This window comes from Ictalurus punctatus, chromosome 26, assembly GCF_001660625.3.
Source record: "Ictalurus punctatus breed USDA103 chromosome 26, Coco_2.0, whole genome shotgun sequence".
Classification (NCBI taxonomy): Eukaryota; Metazoa; Chordata; class Actinopteri; order Siluriformes; family Ictaluridae; genus Ictalurus; species Ictalurus punctatus.
In genome coordinates, this window is record NC_030441.2 from 10,674,946 (window position 1) to 10,694,583 (window position 19,638).

Consider the following 19,638-nt stretch of genomic DNA (forward strand, 5'->3'; position numbering starts at 1 on the left):
CTGAACAAGTTTGACATTTGATGAACAGAAATGGAATGAGTCTCTGAACAAAGGGGGGGGGTCAATATTAAAAGTAACAGTCAGTATCTGGTAGCCACCAGCTGCTTTTAGTACTACAGTACATCTCATCCTCATGAACTGCACCAGATTTGTCAGTTCTTGCTGTGAGATGTTACTCCACTCTTTCACCAAGGCCTTTGCAAGTTCTCAATCACGTCTGGGGGAACACGTGGTTACATGTAATTTTCCACTGCAAGGACGATCTCCCTGTAGCACCGTCTTAGGCATCTTACATTAAGGACACTGCAGTTTATTATCTGAACACATCTTTAGTACTCCTGCCTCCCTGCAGCTGGCCTATGGCATGTTCACTTAGGTGAGCAGGAACCCTAGGCATCTTTCTTCTGGTGTTTCTTCTGGAGTCAGAACAAAGGTCTCTTAAGTGTCCTAAATTATTGAGAGACCTTAAATGCCTATTGCCTGTAAACTGTTCATGTCTAAAGTACTGTTCCACAGGTGCATATGTAATAATTGTTTATGGTTCATTGAACAAGCATGAAAAACATTGTTTAAATTAGAGATGCACCGATGTATCGGCCGATAAAGGCTATTATTGATGCTATTGGCTATCGACCAATAGTTTAAAAACATCCGATGATCTGGGCCCATAATATCCTGTCAAACAAAAGAGGGTGGGAAAACACATGCTGTGTGTAAAGATCATGTCTCTTGTGTGGCGTGATGACAAAACTGCAGTTTGTAAGCTCTGCACTGCGCTCTGGACAGATGTTTCAGCGTCGAGTCAATCAGCCCTCCACCGGCCCCTGGCCCCACACTGCCCGCTCACCCTCGCACTGAATTAAAGGGCAAGTATAACATTTAAAGATTTAAATGAAGATGACTGTCATGTCTCAGCAAACCAGTGACTACATTTCCCATTCTGCACTGTGGCCTACAAACCTTCACTCTTTGTGAAGTATTATGCTTAGTTGCCATAGTCTCTGTCATCTACCAAGTCTTTATTCATAGCTTTGTTTCATGGTTTTGATCTGGTTCTCATCCTTGTTAATTGAGTCTTGTCTTAGTCTAGTTTATCCTGGTTGCTGATTGCCTGACCATTTACCTGTTTTGACTAGGCTATTGTTTAATGATTTGGATTTGTCTGCTTATATATCCTATAATAAAACTCTTATCTGAATGTGCATCCGTTTTCAACCTCCTTACATGACAGAATACTTCGGCTATAACATATAAGCAGCAGGAAAGTGGAGGAGGTGTCACAATAGGGAAACCAAGCAAACAGTACCAGCTGTGGATCGATCCAGTTTCCACAGTGGATAGTCGTAGATCTTCCAGAGCAATATGATGGGTTATCAGGCTACCCTGAATATTTTCTTGTTGACTGCCAGATATATTTTGCAAGCCTAGCGCTGCCCAAGCCCGGTGAGTTACAATGGCTAAGAATCATGTTGTCCAATTTTTTGGCTCAGTTTTGGCTCATGTTGTCCCAATTTATTGGCTCAATTTTTTCTGTGACCTCATCTCCAGATCCCCAGTAGGAGGTGAATGTATCGACATCCTCCCCATCGATCCAACCTGAGACCCACGAGATGGTCTCACCTGCCGAGCTCCAGCTTGAGGTAAACATGGCGACCTCGTCCCCAGAGCTCCAACCTGAGACCCACGAGGTGGTCTCACCTGCTGAGCTCCTTTTAGAGGTCAACATGGCGACCTCCTCCTCAGAGCTCCAACCTGAGGCCCTCAAAGTAGTCTCAGCTCCAGAGCCCCAGTTGGAGGTCAATGCGGCAACCTCCCCCCCACAGGTGACCTCCCATGCCACGTTCCAGTCTGAGATCAATGATGTGACCTTCCACGCCAAGTTCCAGTCTGAAACCGACGTCACGACCATCCATGTTATGCTCAGCCTGAAGCCAATATCACAACCAACCTTGTTCTGCTCACGCCTGAAGCCGACGTCATGACCAACCAAGTTCTTCTCACACCTGAAGCCGACATCACAACCAACCAGGTTGTGATGTCAGGTTCTGATCATGTCCGAGTCTGTTGACACGGACAACCAAGTTCAGCCTACAGAGGAGGAGACGTCACACTAGGGAAACCAAGCAGCAGTCCCAGCTGTGGATTTGATCCAGGGTCCTCAGTGGATGGTCGTAGATCTTCCAGAGCCATATGATGGGTTATCAGGCTACCCTGGATATTTTCTTGTTGACTGCCAGATCTATTTTGAAAGCCTAGAGGGCCCCAAGCCTGGCAAGAGGCAATGGCTAAGGTTCATGTTCTCCTGGTTTTTTGGCCCAGCCCGCCAGTTGGCGCACCGTCTAGAGGCCATGGGATCCAGTGGACTTGAGAATGTAACTCAGTTTGTGGAACTATTCATGATGGTGTTCGGCAGTTCAGAATCCAGGGCCATCCTGGAGGATCTTTTCGGGGAGGCCTGCCTCACAGATGAACCTTACTTGAGGTGCACCACCTATTATGAGCAGGCAAACTAGGTGACCTCCTCCCCAAAGCTCCTGCCTAAGACCCACTATGTGGTCTCCTCTGCAGAACCCCAACTGGAGGTCAATGTGGTGAGCTCCAACCTGAGACCCACAAGGTTGTCTCATCTCCAAAGCTCCAGCATAAATTCAAGTTCCTGCTAGAGTTCAACAAGGTGATTTCCCATGCTATGTTCCCGTCAGAGGTCGACGAGGTGACCTCCCACTCCACACTCCCGTCCGAGGTCGACGGGGCGACCCCCAAGCCAAGTTCCCGTCCGAGGTCGACGGGGCGACCCCCAAGCCAAGTTCCCGTCCGAGGTCGAAGGGGCGACCTCTCAAGCCAAGTTCCCGTCCGAGGTCGAAGGGGCGACCTCCCACGCCAAGTTCCCGTCCGAGGTCGACGGGGCGACCTCCCACGCCAAGTTCCCGTCCGAGGTCGACGGGGCGACCTCCCACGCCAAGTTCCCGTCCGAGGTCGACGGGGCGACCTCCCACGCCAAGTTCCCGTCCGAGGTCGACGGGGCGACCTCCCACGCCAAGTTCCCGTCCGAGGTCGACGGGGCGACCTCCCACGCCAAGTTCCCGTCCGAGGTCGACGGGGCGACCTCCCACGCCAAGTTCCCGTCCGAGGTCGACGGGGCGACCTCCCACGCCAAGTTCCCGTCCGAGGTCGACGGGGCGACCTCCCACGCCAAGTTCCCGTCCGAGGTCGACGGGGCGACCTCCCACGCCAAGTTCCCGTCCGAGGTCGACGGGGCGACCTCCCACGCCAAGTTCCCGTCCGAGGTCGACGGGGCGACCTCCCACGCCAAGTTCCCGTCCGAGGTCGACGGGGCGACCTCCCACGCCAAGTTCCCGTCCGAGGTCGACGGGGCGACCTCCCACGCCAAGTTATGCTCACGACAGAGTCAGTTGACACGACCAACCAGGTTCTGCTCATGCCTGAAGCCGACATCACGACCAACCAGGTTCTGCTCATGCCTGAAGCCGACATCACGACCAACCAGGTTCTGCTCATGCCTGAAGCCGACATCACGACCAACCAGGTTCTGCTCATGCCTGAAGCCGACATCACGACCAACCAGGTTCTGCTCATGCCTGAAGCCGACATCACGACCAACCAGGTTCTGCTCATGCCTGAAGCCGACATCACGACCAACCAGGTTCTGCTCATGCCTGAAGCCGACATCACGACCAACCAGGTTCTGCTCATGCCTGAAGCCGACATCACGACCAACCAGGTTCTGCTCATGCCTGAAGCCGACATCACGACCAACCAGGTTCTGCTCATGCCTGAAGCCGACATCACGACCAACCAGGTTCTGCTCATGCCTGAAGCCGACATCACGACCAACCAGGTTCTGCTCATGCCTGAAGCCGACATCACGACCAACCAGGTTCTGCTCATGCCTGAAGCCGACATCACGAATAACGAACATCACGAATAAGGTTCTGCTCATGCCTGAAGCTGACGTCACGACCAACCAAGATTTGCTCGCGCCTGAGTCTGCTGACACGGACAACCAGGTTCTGATCACGCCCGATTCTGCTGACACGGACATTCGGGTTCTGATCACATCCGAGTCTGCTGATACGGACAACCGGGTTCTGATCACACCCGAGTCTGCTGACACGGACAACCGGGTTCTGATCCCTCCCGAGTCTGCTGACACGGACCACCAAGTTCAGCCTGCAGAGTCGATGGAGGACGATGCTCCACCTTCCTGCTCCGCTGAGGATGACACTCTGCCTTCCTGCTCTGCTGAGAGCGTCGTTCCATACTCAATGAAGGCAGACAAGATGGCCCACCAAGTCAAGCACCTGTCTAAAGCTGACGACACAACTTCCCAAGCCTGGGTCTTGCTTAATGACCCCGGTGAACCAGCCCCAGCCTCATGTCTGCTCCTCGGCTCCTCGAGGAACCTATTACTTATCGCACAATACCTGCATTGAAACCTGAGGGGCTGTGAAGACATTTTGCTCAGAGGGCCAGTACTGGGCCAATACTGCTGGGGGGGGTTCTGTCATCACAGCAAACCAGTGACTATATTTTCCATCCTGCACTGCGGCCTACAAACATGGCTGCCATGGACTGCAATTAACAGAACATTCATTCATACTAATCATGCACACCTGCTTCCAATCTCACACACTATATCACACCACAGTTTAAAAGGACTTTCTAGGCATTCACTCTTTGCCAAGTATTATGCTCAGCTGCCGTAGTCTCTGTCATGTACCAAGCCAATATTCATAGCTTTATGTTTAATTATTTTGATCTGTTTCTCGTCCTCGTTAATTGAGTCTTGTCTTAGTCTAGTTTATCCTGTTTGCTGATCGCCTGACCATTTGCCTGTTTTGACCATGCTATTGTTTAATGATTTGGATTTGTCTGCCTATATCTCCTATAATAAAACTCTTATCTGCATTTGCATACATCCTCAACCTCCTTATGTGGCAGTGAGTTGAAAAAAAAAAGTATATTTTGCACAGAAAAAGAGTAGAGTTTTTAGTGTAGAGTATTTAATATCCAATGAATGTTAATATATAAAAAGGTTTATATTATATATTACCAGTTTGATGTCACTGATAAAGTAGAAATGCTTTTGTTTGTGGTGAGTGAATGTGAAGCCTAACTAATTAATTAAAAATTAATTTTTAACTAAAAATTAACTAAACTAATTAAAAATTAATAACATTTAGTAAGTTAAGAAATCTTAATTTAATCTTCAGAATTTAGTTAATGTGCTAATTTGTGTAGTGTTTTCTGCTTATGAGACCAGTTAATGTGAAACAAATTGTTGAAATGGACAGAATAAAGTTTTTATTTGCATTTCTTTCAGAATTCTTTAAAATTAATTATTATTCATTTAAAAGAAGGCATAAAAGGCAGAACTATCAGTATTGGTTATCAGTATTGGTGACATCACTGAATAATCGGTTATCGGTATCGGCTGAGAAATTTAGTATTGTGCATTTCTAGTTTAAACCCTTTCCAATAAAGATCTGTAAAGCTTATTTGGATTTTACAAAATGATCTTTAAAATACAGTCTCGTGAAAAAGGGACATTTCTTTTTTTTTGCTGAGTATATATATTCTAGAAGTAATCCTAGCTCTAGAAAATGTATGACTATAAGTGCACCCACCATTAATGCTGAGTTGGAGTGGTCACTGTGTCTTCGGTAGGTTTGGGGAACTTCCTGCTAAGACAAATCCTACATTCTGCATTAAACCTACTAACAGCCATAATGTGAAATAAAAAGAAAACTTCTCTGTTTGCCTCGAATCTGTTGCTTTTACTGACAATATTGCTGTGATTATTCTTAGAAATCCCTCAAAGTGACTAAAGAAATAAATTATTTAATGGGCTTAAATACATTACTAAATAAAATTTATCTATCTATCTATCTACAATAAATAGTACAGAATATACTTCTATACAGCCCACTAGCAACTTCCCCAGCAGAGGTCATACTTTGTATAGAATAAATAGTCCTTCTACAGCCACTCACATTTTGGTTGAGCCAATTAACTCCAGGTGCAGAGCACACCCAATCACACCATAACCACGCCTCTGCCACCTCATGAACTGTTATAAATAGGCTGTTTGGTTTGAAAGGTATTCTTGGAGGTCTTTTAACAGTACAAAAAATGTTATTGAAAGCTGTGTTACTCTTGGTGGGGTGGACTTGTATGGTGAGTCCTTTTCCTTATATGCTTGATGACGCTGCATCTGATGACTCATGGCCTGATCTGGAGGAATCCTCGCCAAAATACAAGGCTCAGACTCCAGTAAACCCAACTCTTCATACTCCGTGTCCACCCTTGAAATTACCACAATTTCAGCAAATCCGCTCTTCAGATGTCCATAAGCTTATTTTTAAACCTGCAAGAAACCTTAGACCGGTACCTGCTTTGATGAAGTCTATATTGCTGCCATCACCTACTCCTGCCACAGCAGCTCCCTTGCCTTCTAAACCAAGACGTATAGAGCTTTTGTGCCACATTGACCGGATTTATGTGAGGGTTCGGAAGAGTCTCTTTACCAATCCAGATGCTGGGAAATATCTCAAAGTGGGAACATGTACTGTGAATACGGATACAGCTGAGTATTACTACTTCCTATATCCCATCAACAGCTGCAATGTACAACGTCATGTATGTATTTCTAATTGGCTGAGTTTGGGAATGAATTGGCATTTTATATTGGCCTCGAAGTAGACTTAAGAACTTGTGTATTTGCCACAGTTTCTTTCAATTTCTGTGTCATTACAGGAAAATGAGAACCATGTTCTCTATTCAAACGTGTTGTCCTATGAGCCTCTGACCGATGAACCAGTTATTCGTGAGCTACCATTTTCTGTGCCACTGGAGTGTCGTTACAACAAGTTAGAACTCTTCATTCTCAACATGTACAATTGATTGGGCTGCTTCTAGTAAGGCTAAATGTTAATACTTGCTTTAAAGGCATTTCCGCTCCTATAATGTTGGCTATCATCCTCAAGTGGAAGCAGGGACTATCTTCTTGAACTTACAAGGTGGAGTCTCCCTCACACCTGTAGATGGTAAGTACTCAGCCTTCCTTACATGTAAGGCCAAATGTCATAAGCCTAGTAATAAATACTAAAATACTTCAGTGTTGGGCAGTGCTCACTTATCCTTTTGGGTTCATGCAAAAATGTTTTTTAAGCAAGTTCAACTTTCACTTTGTTGCTTGGTTGTACTGTGAATCTGCTGTCAGTGCAATAATGAGCTGAGCCTAAACTAGTAGGATTGGTTTAAATGTTAATGTGATTAGAAACATTAGCCTTGTTAGCACTGCCTGACTGTCCTTTCCCACATTTCCATTCTGGAAAGCTACTGGTCCTCTGTGAATGTGAACATTATTCAATCCCAGTAAGCTAACTACAGTATCCCTTTTTGAAGAAATAACAATTGACCATGTTTGGTGGTGAACCGGGTGTCTGCTTAATTTTGTAAGAGGCCATTTTGTCTTATGGTGATCAGAAAACCAGAGTACATTAAATGAGCTGTTTTGTGGAACAACTGATGCTTTAGGGAAGGTGTGCTTTCATGTAAAGTAGTTTTTTTTTTTTCTTTTTTTTTTCCCCCAGAGAATTGGAAGCGCCTAGCTAGTTGGCAGACCTATATGATTGGCCAGCCCATGTACTTTGAGGCCATAACTCCCCATGGTCATGCTGGAATGAGGCTGTACTTAAGCAAGTGCTACATCACTGCTTCTCAGAACCCTGATACTACACCTAAATACACTGTGATGGATAACTATGGGTAAGGAATCTGCTAGCCTTTGCTTTATGCATTTCAATATGGTGTATTTGGCAGCTTTAACTAATTCTTCTGTGCAGATGCATGGTGGATGGTAAGAACACTCCTCAAAGCAAGTTTTACCCTAGTGAGGACAAGGCAACATTAAGGTTCTCTGTGGGAGCCCTTATGTTTAAGGACATGGTCTCTGATCCTACTGAAAAGAAGGTAACTGCAACATGTGAAGCTGACCCTGTCAACATCCTGGTAGGGAATTTAACATGCTGTTTGCTTTCCTGCATAGAGATGTTTAGGCACATGCTAAAGAATGCTAATGCAGCTTAATTTGCTGCAAAAACCTTGTACAACATAGAATTTTGTCCTGTGACTTTCTTCTAAACCACCCCCAGGAAATGTTCATTCATTGTGAGATGTTCCTGGGACCAGAATTACCAACTTCAGGAACAAAATCATGTTCCTACATGGCAGATGCACAAGGGTGAGGTTCATGGTGTTGCATTAGGGACACAAACTTTCTTTGACTTACACAAATATATAAAATGACTTGTTGCTGTGCCTCTAGGTGGTCAGAGTTGTATGGAAATGACTTGGTTTGTGCTTGCTGTGACACTTCCTGTCCTGCCCCAGATCCCTCAGGTTGGTCATTGTGTGGGTTTTTTTTCTCTATTTTTTTATTTTTTTTTTTTGGGGGGGGGGGGGTGGTACTTGCATGAGTGCAAAATTTAAATGTTTTGACTTCTGATATAGTGACTCTGAAGATTATCTCCAGTGGTGCCTGGGGGGTTAAGGGTGACCAACCCATGCAATCAAGGGAGGAAGTCCTGAATTATCCAGAGTTGGAGCTCTTCTGGGACGAAGCTGATGAAACAAGAGCTTAAAGAATGATCTGTTGCTACACATTGCATAAAGTCTGACTGTAAATAAATAAATAAATAAATAGGTCTCTTGTAATTCTAAAGCTACTGGGATTTGGGTGGAAATCATGGAAGTATCAGACTTTCAAGTAAAATCTACAGCACTCATACCTTTTACACATGTACTGTAGAGCCTTGGTACTTAAAAGGGGCTGTGTAAATATATTCCAGCAACTGATCTTAGAAAAATTCTATTGTATGTGTTCATGTATTGGGCAGTGCGTGCTTTAATTTAGTTTGAGATTACAGACATGGAAAGCTAATGGAGGAATACTTATTGAAACATGCTCTGAGACACACAGGGGTATAATTCACCAATTCCTGTGAGGGTTGGACAGCTCATCTGTAAAGTAACACCATCTAAATATAGTGGCAGAAATATTAATTGGCTTTTCAGTTATTTGCTCACTTAATTCTAAACAAGTGTTGCAACATCCACACTTGTCCAAGTTTGTTATAAGCCTGTTTGCCCTCACAATTATTAGTCTACTGTATATTATCTAAATTGGCAGAGGCATGTGTAGTTCCACAAAGAGTGGACCTCCATAAATCCCTGGCCATTAGAAATTGAACTGAGTGGTAGTGTTTTATCCACCCCCAAGTGGACAGTCATGAAGTTATAATCAGCAGTGTGGAAAAGCACAATTTTTCTATAGAACTGACACTTGTATCTCAATTGATCCAGTTTGAGTATCAAAACTCACTCTGCCAACTTTGAAGCAGCCTGACTTTCAGAGGGAGCGGCGTGAAAGAGGGAGGAAGCATATTTGGGGGGGGCAGGAACTCGACTCGGTCAGGTGATTAAGTGCCACAGATCTGTCAGGGCTATTCAAAAATGCACCAAAAGAGCAGGCTTCTGTTTCTCTCTAATCTAATGGCAGACAAGCCAGTCGAGACATGAATCTGAAATGATGGCTAGTGTAGTAGTTTTGAACTCTCCAATGTGATCTGACACTCAGTGTATACCCCTTCTGTCCAATCAGATTCAAGCATTCAACCACACTGTAATATAAAAAGGAACTTCTTTATTGGTTTTGTAATGCAAAATTATGCCCCTGCCTGAACTCTCTCCCCTACCCCCCATAAAAATAAAATAAATAAAAAATTAAAGAAAACTTTATTTAGGTTGGCTGGTTCTGCCACCCCCTAGTGTATATACTGGTCACTGCACCTACTGTAACTATGTATTCATGGATTAATGTTTCTTTTTTTGAGGAACATTGAAGCCTGAAAGTTTGAAAATAAATGTTTAATTGATAGTTCGACAAAACCACCTCGGAGTTCCCAACCCATCTGGGCATACAACCACAAATTGCCATTATGAATTTCTCTGATCCTAAACCTTACATTTCACAATACAATACAATTTAGGAACCACTGTAACATTTTAACATTTTATTTGGTCAGTAACACGTGTAACATGTGACTTGACATGACTTCAAGACTAAAGGAATATTCCTTGCACTGATTGACTAGTAGGAGTGTGAACTTGCATGTAATGACAGCTTTTCCAAAAGTCAGCAGGTGTGTTTGAAAGGGTGCAGGTTTTTCTGCTGTCACATACAGCTTCAAACGATATATAAGGAGTAAAACATGAGTGGCGTGTTCATATAGGAAAATAATCCATGCCAGAGTGATGATATGGCCTGATGCAAAGAGGGGCTGGGTTTAAACTTGCCACATGACTTTGCATGCACATACAGAAGCAGCTCCTCATGCAGACTGAGTAGCTCTGTTTTTCTTTAAAACTTTCCTCTATCAGCTTGATTGTGCTTTCAGACGCATCACAACATGCATCTCAAGTCAAAAACTCTGACCGTACAAAAGTATTTACTAATCTAGAAAATCCAGAAGACTGATATGCAAAACAGACCTTTCAGTAGGTTTGAAGACTATATGAGAGATTTTTACAATTCAAATACTAACTGTTATAGAAAAGGCAGTTAGTGTTAGTACAGTGGTATAGAATAATATACAAGTATGTGTTTTGAGACACAATGCTAGTTTTTGTTTAGCAGAGGTCAGTGGACAGGGAAATTTGTGGATTTAACAGCTGAGCTCCTATGATAGTGTTGCGTGCCAGGATAGTGACAAGACTAAACTAGCCTATACACTCTTCATTTGAATGTAGCTTGATAGAATGTAACATTTTCAAAATACATAAAAACAAAAGAGCCATGTTGTCCTCTTTAGAGATTATAATTGTAGTGTGTTTTCACTTGTAAAAGCTTTTAAGAAAGGTCTTTTAAAGAAGTGCTGTGGCTGTCAAGTACCTCAAAATATATACTCAGCAAAAAAGAAACATCCTCTCACATTTTAACAACTGAGACATAAACTGAAGAAGTTTCACAGACATTTGATGAACAGAAATGGCACAATGACACCCTGAACAAATAGGGGGTCAATATTAAAAGTAACAGTCAGTATCTGGTGTCCACCAGCTGCTTTTAGTACTACAGTGCATCTCATCCTCATGGACTGCACCAGATTTGTCAGTTCTTGCTGTGAGATGTTACTCCACTCTTCCACAAAGGCATTTGCAAGTTCTCCATCACATCTGGGGGACACGTGGTTACATGTAATTTTCCACTGCAAGGTCGATCAGCTGTCCTTCCGGTCTCCCTGTAGCACTGTCTTAGGCATCTTACATTACAGACATTGCAGTTTATTGCTCTGGACACATCTGCAGTCCTCACGCCTCCCTGCAGCCTATGGCATGTTCACGCAGGAACCCTAGCCAACTTTCTTCTAGTGTATTTCAGAGTCAGTACAAAGGTCTCTTTAGTGTCCTAACTTATTGTAACCGAGACCTTAATTGCCTACCGCCTGTAAACTGTTCAGGTCTTAAGGACTGTTCCACAGGTGCACACGTCTATTATTTGGATTTTACAAAATTATATTTAAAATACAGTCTCCTGAAAACTTTTTTTGCTTCTTTTTTTTGCTGAGTATATATATTCTAGACATGATCTGTAAAGCTTATTTGGGTTTTACAAAATGATCATTAAAATTGTCTCATGAAAAAGGGATGTTTCTTTTTTTGCTGAGTATATATATTCTAGAAGTAATCCTAGCTCTAGAAAATGTATGACTATAAGTGCACCCACCATTAATGCTGAGTTGGAGTGGTCACTGTGTCTTCGGTAGGTTTGGGGAACTTCCTGCTAAGACAAATCCTACATTCTGCAGTACATCTACCAGCAGCCATAATGTGAAATAAAAAGAAAACTTCTCTGTTTGCCTCGAATCTGTTGCTTTTACTGACAATATTGCTGTGATTATTCTTAGAAATCCCCGAAAGTGACTAAAGAAATAAATTACTTAGTGAGCTTAAATATATTACTAAATAAAAATCTATCTATATATCTCTCTATCTATCTACAGTAAATAGTACAGAATATACTGTATGTAAAGTTACACACACACACACACACACACACACACACACACAGAGGACACTAGCAACTTCACCAGCAGAGGTCATACTTTGTATAAAATAAATAGTCCTTCTACAGCCAATCACAAGTTGGTTGAGCCAATTAACTCCAGGTGCAGAGCACACCCAATCACACCATAACCACGCCTCTGCCGCCTCATGAACTGCTATAAATAAACTAAGTTTGGGTTGAAAAGTGTTCTTGGAGGTCTTTTGGATTTGTGAAAAAAAATGTTATTGAAAGCTGTGTTACTCTTGGTGGTGCGGTTTTGCGTGGTGAGTCCTTTTCCTTATATGCCTGATGAAGCTGCATCTGATGACTCATGGCCTGATCTGGAGGAATCCTTGCCAAAATACAAGGCTCAGACTCCAGTAAGCCCAACTCCTCATACTCCGTGTCCACCCTTGAAATTACCACAATTTCAGCAAATCAGCTCTTCAGATGTCCATAAGCTTATCTTTAAACCTGCAAGAAACCTTAGACCGGTACCTGCTTTGATGAAGTCTATATTGCTGCCATCACCTACTCCTGCCACAGCAGCTCCCTTGCCTTCTAAACCAAGACGTATAGAGCTTTTGTGCCACATTGACCGGATTTATGTGAGGGTTCGGAAGAGTCTCTTTACCAATCCAGATGCTGGGAAATATCTCAAAGTGGGAACATGTACTGTGAATAAGGATACAGCTGAGTATTACTACTTCCTATATCCCATCAACAGCTGCACTGTACAACGTCATGTATGTATTTCTAATTGGCAGAGATTGGGAATGAATTGGCATTTTATATTGGCCTCGAAGTAGATTTAAGAACTTGTGTATTTGCCACAGTTTCTTTCAATTTCTGTGTCATTACAGGAAAATGAGAACCGTGTTCTCTATTCAAATGTGTTGTCCTATGAGCCTCTGACCGATGAACCAGTTGTTCGTGAGCTACCATTTTCTGTGCCACTGGAGTGTCGTTACAACAAGTTAGAACTCCTCATTCTCAACATGTACAATTGATTGGGCTGCTTCTTGTAAGGCTAAATGTTAATACTTGCTTTAAAGGCATTTCCGCTCCTACAATATTGGCTATCATCCTCAAGTGGAAGCAGGGACCGTTTTCTTGAGCTTACAAGGTGGAGTCTCCCTCACACCTGTAGATGGTAAGTACTCAGCCTTCTTTACATGTAAGGCCAGATTGTGTAATAAACCTACTTGAGTGTTGGACAGTGTTTATCCTTTTGCATACAAAATGACACCTTGATTCTAAAGCTGTGCTTTTCACTGACTACATCTCGACCATACCAGTATTGCCAGATCTGAAGTTTTGGCCCTTTGAAGCATTGGATGCTCTTAATATGCCTTTTAATTAAGCCATTTTGAGTAATGTGCCTTTGCACACTCATTATACCATATTGGTAAGATGACCATCCATTTTTGAGGATGATTCAAATGACTGGGTTGGATATTGTCTTAGTCTTTAGTGCTTTGACATGCAGATCTTGTATAGTCCTTTAAGTGAATTAACTTTGTCATAACTCCCCTGTTAAGAGGGGTGTGCCCTTCATTTTGGGCTAACTTGACAGTTTTCTACTAAAGACAAATGGACTTTATTTCCCCCCTCTGTTCCTTACAGAAAACTGGGAACCTCTTGGTATGTTGCACAGTTATACAATTGGCCAACCCATGTACTTTGTGGCCATGGCTCCCTATGGTCATGCTGGAACGAGGCTCTACTTAAGCAAGTGCTACATCACTGCTTCTCAGAACCCTGACACTACACCTAACTACACTGTGATGGATAACTATGGGTAAGGAATTTGCTAATACTGGCCTTTGATTAAATTTGCAGTTCCATGCAGCTTTAATTCATCCTTCTGTGCAGATGCATGGTGGATAGTAAGAAGACCTCTCAAAGCAAGTTCCACCCTAGTGAGAATAAGGCCACATTAAGGTTCTCTGTGGGAGCCCTTCTGTTTAAAGACATGGTCTCCCAACCTGAAAACAAAACGGTAAATGTGTAAAAGCATGTAATAAGTTGACCCTGTCCAATATCCTGGTAAGGAACTTGAGTGAAATTGTTTTGCTTTGTTGGCATTAAAGCAGATTTGTCCTAACATGTCAATGTTCCCTTTCCCAGGAAATGTTCATTCATTGTGAAATGTATCTGGGACCAGAAATACCAACTTCAAGCACAAAATCTTGTTCCTACAATGCAGATACACAAGGGTGAGGTTAAAGTTGTTGCACAACTGAAGCAAACTCTTCTGATTGAACAATATAAAATGCTCTTACTCCTGTGCTTTAGGTGGTCAGAGTTGTATGGAGATGATGCTGTCTGTGCTTGCTGTGATGCTTCCTGTCCTGCTCCAGAGCCCTCAAGTCAGTCATTATGCTATGAAATTGTACTTGTTCCCCATTTCATGGGAGAGGAAGTGTAGCTTTGTCATGTGATCATTTGAAACTTATCAATTTGAAATGGCTTTAGTGAAGCAGTTCTTACTGTTATATTTCTATAGTGGCAGATGTTTGATTTATATTTTTTTTATATATAAATGTAGTGAGTACAAGGATCTCCAGCAATGCCTGGATGGTTGAGAAGGGCCAGAATGACCAGCCTGCATCAAAATCCAAAACAGAAGTAGTGGAAGAAGCCCAGTCTCGTGGAGGGTTTGAGATGTTTTGGGATGTCTTTGATGAAGTGATCAATTAATGCATACTAATCTTTATACTTGGGCTTTTGCTAAATGTTGCATAATAAAGTCTGACTGAGAAACTGTCTCCTGCAGTATAAAAAGAACTGAAATGGTGGAAGGGTAGCATTACTCTTTAATTTCTTTGTTTATTGAAACATGGTTATACAGTACATGGGGGGGGGGGAATACTTAATTGGTCAGAACTTTAATAAGCACACAACTTCAGACATGCATATGGCTTAATAGAGCATTATAAATATTTTCCTTTAAAGTGGAACTTGGCTGGAAACATGTCTATTTGCAGTGGTTGCTTATATTGCCAAGGTGCAGGCATTTGAGAAGCATTACTGCTTATCTAAATCGAGATGCACTGAAACTTAATTTCTCAGCTGACAGCCAATTATTCAGAGTGATCTCAACTGAGGTTGATAGTACTGCCTTTTATGCTGCCTTTAATTATGAAAAAAATGCAAATAACTTTATTCTGTTTCAACAAGTTGTTTCACAGTAACTGATCTCAAACAGAAAACACATTACTTTCTAAAGACGAAGGTAAGATTTCTTAACTAGTCCATGTTAATTCATAACATGGAATTCTTAAAAAAAAAAAAACCTGTTAAGCTCCTTCACTCACCACAAACAAAAGCATTTCTAGTTCATCACTGAACAAACCGGGAAAATACAAGCCTAATATAAACTTTTTATATTAACTGGATATGAAACTATACAAATATACTTCTGTGCATATATAGTTTAACCCATCTTCATTTAAATCTTTCAACTGTGTACTGGTGCTTTAATACAGTGTTGGGAGGGTTAGACGCTAGGCCAAAACTGCTGCTCAATTCTGGTGTAAAATTTTAGGGGTACAGAGCTTACAAATTGCAGTTTTGTAATCATTCTACACGAGACATCTTTTACACACAGCACGAAATTTTACACACCCTCTTTTGACTGAAGGGATATAATCAGCCCTGATCATTGGATGTTTTTAAATTATCGGCCAATGGCTGATAGTGTGGAAAAATAGCCTTTATCGGCCGCTTCAACAAGTTATGTACTAGAGATGCACTGATCAGTAACATCGATGCATCTCTAGTAAATAATTAAACTTTTTTTTTATTATTTCTTCTGTAATCCTGAGCTTTTCATTGAGCCATACTCCTGGAAAAGTACAGGTGCATTTTTCACTAATTCCTGAAAATGGTGGACCGTTTTCAAGTAACATTCTTCATTCAAAACCATTGGCAGGAAAATATTGGTTGGCTTTGCCATTTGAAATTCCTTAGGAAGCCCAATGTCCTTAGGAACAAGAGAATTCCCAACTAAAGCATGGTGGAATACTTTTGCTTCAAGCCTCTGCTCAAGAAATGTTAGCATATCGTTCAGTCTGCCAGTAAGCTGCTCGTGTTTCCATTCTGTGGGCTTGCACATCAACAGATGTAGCAATGCAGACTTGAGGTGATGACTTGTAAGCCCACACTTCCCTGTTAAACTATTTTGCTGTTTGTGAAGAAAAGAGAGAATTTGGAGGCACTCAATATGACATGAATTGTATGGAAGAATTCTGTTGAAGTACTGAAAGAGGGCATTTTCATACCTAGCAAAGGAAATGGGCCAGTGAATGTCCGAGATGTTTTGATTAGTGGAGAGATAAGACACTAAGTACACTTTTGAAGCTTTGACCTGGACCACAGGTGTAATATTGAACAGAACAATCTGCCCTGATCTGAATCGAACTCTCAAAGCCCCAGGAGCCATCTGGTTGCGAAATCCTAGCTCAAATTCATATTTATGACTGATTTCTTTCCATCCATTCATAATCACTGTTCTAAACCATGTCACTACTTGTTTTTTAGAAAGATATGGTGTATTTTCCTGGCATAGTGGACCTCCAACAGCATTTATCATAACTTTGCTTGTCTCACTGTGCGGATGAAGAAGACATAACACGTCCTCATTATTGGAGTTCTCATCCATGCAAGGGCAACCATTTGAAGTATTTTCAGCCTTCACCATTTTGATCCTGCCAAACCTCAACAATGAAGCATCGTTCTCCTTCCAAAGTTCAACATCAAATCCATGTGACCTTGGTGCAGTTATAGGTACATACAAGTCACACACCATTGTCTTTCCTGTAGCCCAAAGCTCATATAAGCTCCCAACTCCGATAAAGTCCCCAATCTGCATGTCAGTTTCTTCACTGCTAGCTTCCCTTGCAGCTTCCAAAAGTTCATCCACAAAACCCTCCACAAAGTCGCATAATCGGCCAGATGTCCTAGGAGGGACTTGTACACACTGGTCATAAAAGCAACTCAATACTTGGTGGTCAGGAATACATATTTTTGATAATATACCAGGAGATGTAGTCTTGTCTTTGATGGGAATTATTGTTCCTGAGCTTTGTGAGTTTTTGCTGATGAATTTCCTGAGAAGGCGGATCAATGATATCAGGAAAAGAAATTTCCATAAATACCAGTTGTAGGGGTTCTCTGTTGACTGTTGCCTTGAGGTAGTGGGGTTTTCCTCGTGGTTCCTCTCTCCCATCTGATCTAAATGGGAAGACTTCTCATCACTATCCTGTAACCCATTTAAAGGTGATTTTCCTTGAACTTCTTTTATTTGGTCTTCACTCAGTGTCTTCATTTTCTGATCATTGTGTGGCACTTCCTTCTTGTGCTCCAACATGTCATCCTCTTGAAAGTTCTTAATTTCATTCTGAGAGTCTCTTACAATTTCTGGCTGTATCCCTTTTTCTGAGGTGAAATTGTCATCCACTATAGCTCCATCATGTAACGCTGATGGAACATTGTCATGAGTACGGGGAACTGCTTCGTCCTGAATGTCCTTTATCAACAGATTCTGGTGCAGGATATCCTGGTCTTCCCTGCGTGGCATTTGGTGTTCGTGTGGATTTTGTACTTTGACATTTGCCAGGCCTTGTTGAACATCTGAATCCTCCCCTTCCCCATTTGTCATTCTTTGATGACTTTGCGACACTTCCTGATTTGAATGTGGCAGCCCTGTGGTCACCTGGTGCACTTCCTGCTCTAGCTTTGCTGACTCCTTCTGCAGTAAATATTCCCGCTCTTGCATGTCCATGATAATGTTTTCTTCCTGCTCCTGAAAGACAGTGTGGTCCTTTATGTACAGCAGGCTGACCACTACTACACACACTCGCAGAAGCATTTCCTCCATCCTGTAAGCAAATAAGGAATTTATTCTGTCAGATCCATTATGTCCTTACATAAAACAAAATCAGACGAACTCAACATTTAGAGTGAAATAATGTGAATAAGGCCAAAATCATAGGATAGAAAAGTGATCCTAAATTACAATACAATTTCTACCAGGAAGTTTATTGTATAGTGTAGTAGACTAATTACTTCAGTAGATTGCAAACATGGTTATGATGTATACTGTTCCTTTTATGTGTCATTTCATAATTGATTACTACATGAACTTTTCAGTAGCTTGTTTAAACAGTAAGATATTATAGTGTCTTATAGTGCATCATCTCATAGTACTGCTCAACTTCCTGCTTAGAAGAGAATGGGTAGCTTCCTTTTTTCTTATGATGCATTTTCATCATTTTGCTCAAATGCTGTTTTGTTTTTAATTCAAATTAAACAGAACATTTCAATCCACCTACCTGTAATTATTGGTGTTTAGGGTCAAAAGTAATAGAACCTTTCAGCATCAATGTTTGAAATTCGGTTGCAGTTTACTACAGGGCTCTAAACAACCGCTTCTCTTTCCTATCACATTGAGACATACTTGACAGCACACTTCCGCCCATGTGTGACTCCATCCTGTTTGAAATATGTTACACTGTACACAGACATGAGAGAGAATATGCTCAAGGTCACAGTGTTGTGCTGTAGCACAGTGGCCTAAATCAGTGGCTGTTCTATTTAAGATACCAAAAACAATGGTGCTTAAATATGACATAAAATATCATTGGATTTTCACACAAGTCCTAAAAGTAGATCGAGAGAACTCAAACAAATGAGACACAAAATAAAAATAAATAAATAAATAAATAAAAATAATTCAGAATTCATTGTTCCATCAATGATGACAAGCTGTCCTGGCCCAGATGCAGCAAAACAGGCCCAGACCATGATTCTACCACCACCATGTTTTACAGATGGGATACGGTTCTTATTCTGAAATGCAGAGTTTTTCCTTTCTCCAAACATAGCACTTCTCATTTAAACCAAATGAGAAGTGAAGATGTTCTATTTTTGTCTCATCCATCCACAAAATATTTTTCAATAGCCTTCTGGCTTGTTCACGTGATCTTTAGCAAACTGCAGACGAGCAGCAATTTTCTTTTTAGAGAGCAGGGGATTTATTCTTGCACCCCTGCCATGAACACCGTTGTTGTTCAGTGTTCTCCTGAAGGTGTACTCATGAACATTAACATTAGCCAATGTCAGAGAGGCCTTTAGTTGCTTAGAAGTTACCCTGGGTTCCTTTGTGGTCTCGCGGACTATTACAGGTCTTGCTCTTGGTGTGATCTTTGTTGGTCTCCACTACTGGAGAAGGTAACAATGGTCTTGAATTTCCTCCGTTTGTACACAATCTGTCTGACTGTGGATTGGTGGAGTCCAAACTCTTTAGAGATGGTTTATAACCTTTTCCAACCTGATGAGCAACAACTCTTTTTCTCAAGACCCTCAGAAATTTCCTTTGTTCATGCTATGATACACTTCCACAAACAAGATCAGACTTTGATAGATCCTTGTTCTTTAAATAAAACAGGGTGCTCACTCACATCTGATTGTCAGCCCATTAGTTGAAAACACCTGACTCTAAA

At 41.9% G+C, this 19,638-nt stretch overlaps 3 protein-coding genes across 5 annotated transcripts; 2 read left to right on the plus strand and 1 right to left on the minus strand.

The window, feature by feature from the left end:
• The first annotated feature begins 6,098 nt into the window (after positions 1 to 6,098).
• Positions 6,099 to 8,727, plus strand: LOC128629179 (zona pellucida sperm-binding protein 3). Of its 3 annotated transcripts, none has more exons than XM_053676029.1 (8): positions 6,099 to 6,660; positions 6,778 to 6,890; positions 6,970 to 7,067; positions 7,617 to 7,791; positions 7,869 to 8,034; positions 8,178 to 8,266; positions 8,351 to 8,424; positions 8,536 to 8,727. In XM_053676029.1, the coding sequence occupies exons 1-8, from the start codon at positions 6,154 to 6,156 to the stop codon at positions 8,664 to 8,666; spliced, it is 1,353 nt and encodes a 450-aa protein (XP_053532004.1). In that variant the 5' UTR covers positions 6,099 to 6,153; the 3' UTR covers positions 8,667 to 8,727. The 3 variants fall into 3 exon arrangements, with proteins under 3 accessions (XP_053532004.1, XP_053532005.1, XP_053532006.1); XM_053676030.1 differs by having other exon boundaries at positions 7,869 to 7,995; XM_053676031.1 differs by having other exon boundaries at positions 6,099 to 6,606.
• A 3,583-nt stretch (positions 8,728 to 12,310) lies between these two features.
• LOC108258640 (zona pellucida sperm-binding protein 3) lies at positions 12,311 to 14,896 on the plus strand. The gene is made up of 8 exons (XM_017457406.3): positions 12,311 to 12,876; positions 12,994 to 13,106; positions 13,186 to 13,283; positions 13,757 to 13,931; positions 14,006 to 14,132; positions 14,261 to 14,349; positions 14,429 to 14,502; positions 14,682 to 14,896. The coding sequence occupies exons 1-8, from the start codon at positions 12,370 to 12,372 to the stop codon at positions 14,831 to 14,833; spliced, it is 1,335 nt and encodes a 444-aa protein (XP_017312895.1). The 5' UTR covers positions 12,311 to 12,369; the 3' UTR covers positions 14,834 to 14,896.
• Positions 14,897 to 14,931: 35 nt separating this feature from the next.
• LOC108258638 (inositol 1,4,5-trisphosphate receptor-interacting protein) lies at positions 14,932 to 18,697 on the minus strand. The gene is made up of 2 exons (XM_017457405.3): positions 18,469 to 18,697; positions 14,932 to 18,015 (listed from the first exon to the last, which is right to left on the minus strand). Exon 2 carries the CDS (start codon positions 18,012 to 18,014, stop codon positions 15,939 to 15,941), a length of 2,076 nt encoding a protein of 691 aa, XP_017312894.1. The 5' UTR covers position 18,015; positions 18,469 to 18,697; the 3' UTR covers positions 14,932 to 15,938.
• Between the last annotated feature and the right edge of the window lie 941 nt (positions 18,698 to 19,638).

Excerpts from the sequence above, each read along its gene's own strand:
- LOC108258640 (XM_017457406.3), top strand. The coding sequence starts at position 12,370 with ATGTTATTGAAAGCTGTGTTACTCTTGGTGGTGCGGTTTTGCGTGGTG. Across the intron at positions 14,133-14,260 it reads CCCAACCTGAAAACAAAACG|GAAATGTTCATTCATTGTGA; the intron begins GTAAATGTGTAA and ends TCCCTTTCCCAG. Across the intron at positions 14,350-14,428 it reads TACAATGCAGATACACAAGG|GTGGTCAGAGTTGTATGGAG; the intron begins GTGAGGTTAAAG and ends CCTGTGCTTTAG.
- LOC128629179 (XM_053676029.1), top strand. The coding sequence starts at position 6,154 with ATGTTATTGAAAGCTGTGTTACTCTTGGTGGGGTGGACTTGTATGGTG. Across the intron at positions 7,068-7,616 it reads CTCCCTCACACCTGTAGATG|AGAATTGGAAGCGCCTAGCT; the intron begins GTAAGTACTCAG and ends TTTTTCCCCCAG. Across the intron at positions 8,035-8,177 it reads CTGACCCTGTCAACATCCTG|GAAATGTTCATTCATTGTGA; the intron begins GTAGGGAATTTA and ends AACCACCCCCAG.
- LOC108258638 (XM_017457405.3), bottom strand. The coding sequence starts at position 18,014 with ATGGAGGAAATGCTTCTGCGAGTGTGTGTAGTAGTGGTCAGCCTGCTG.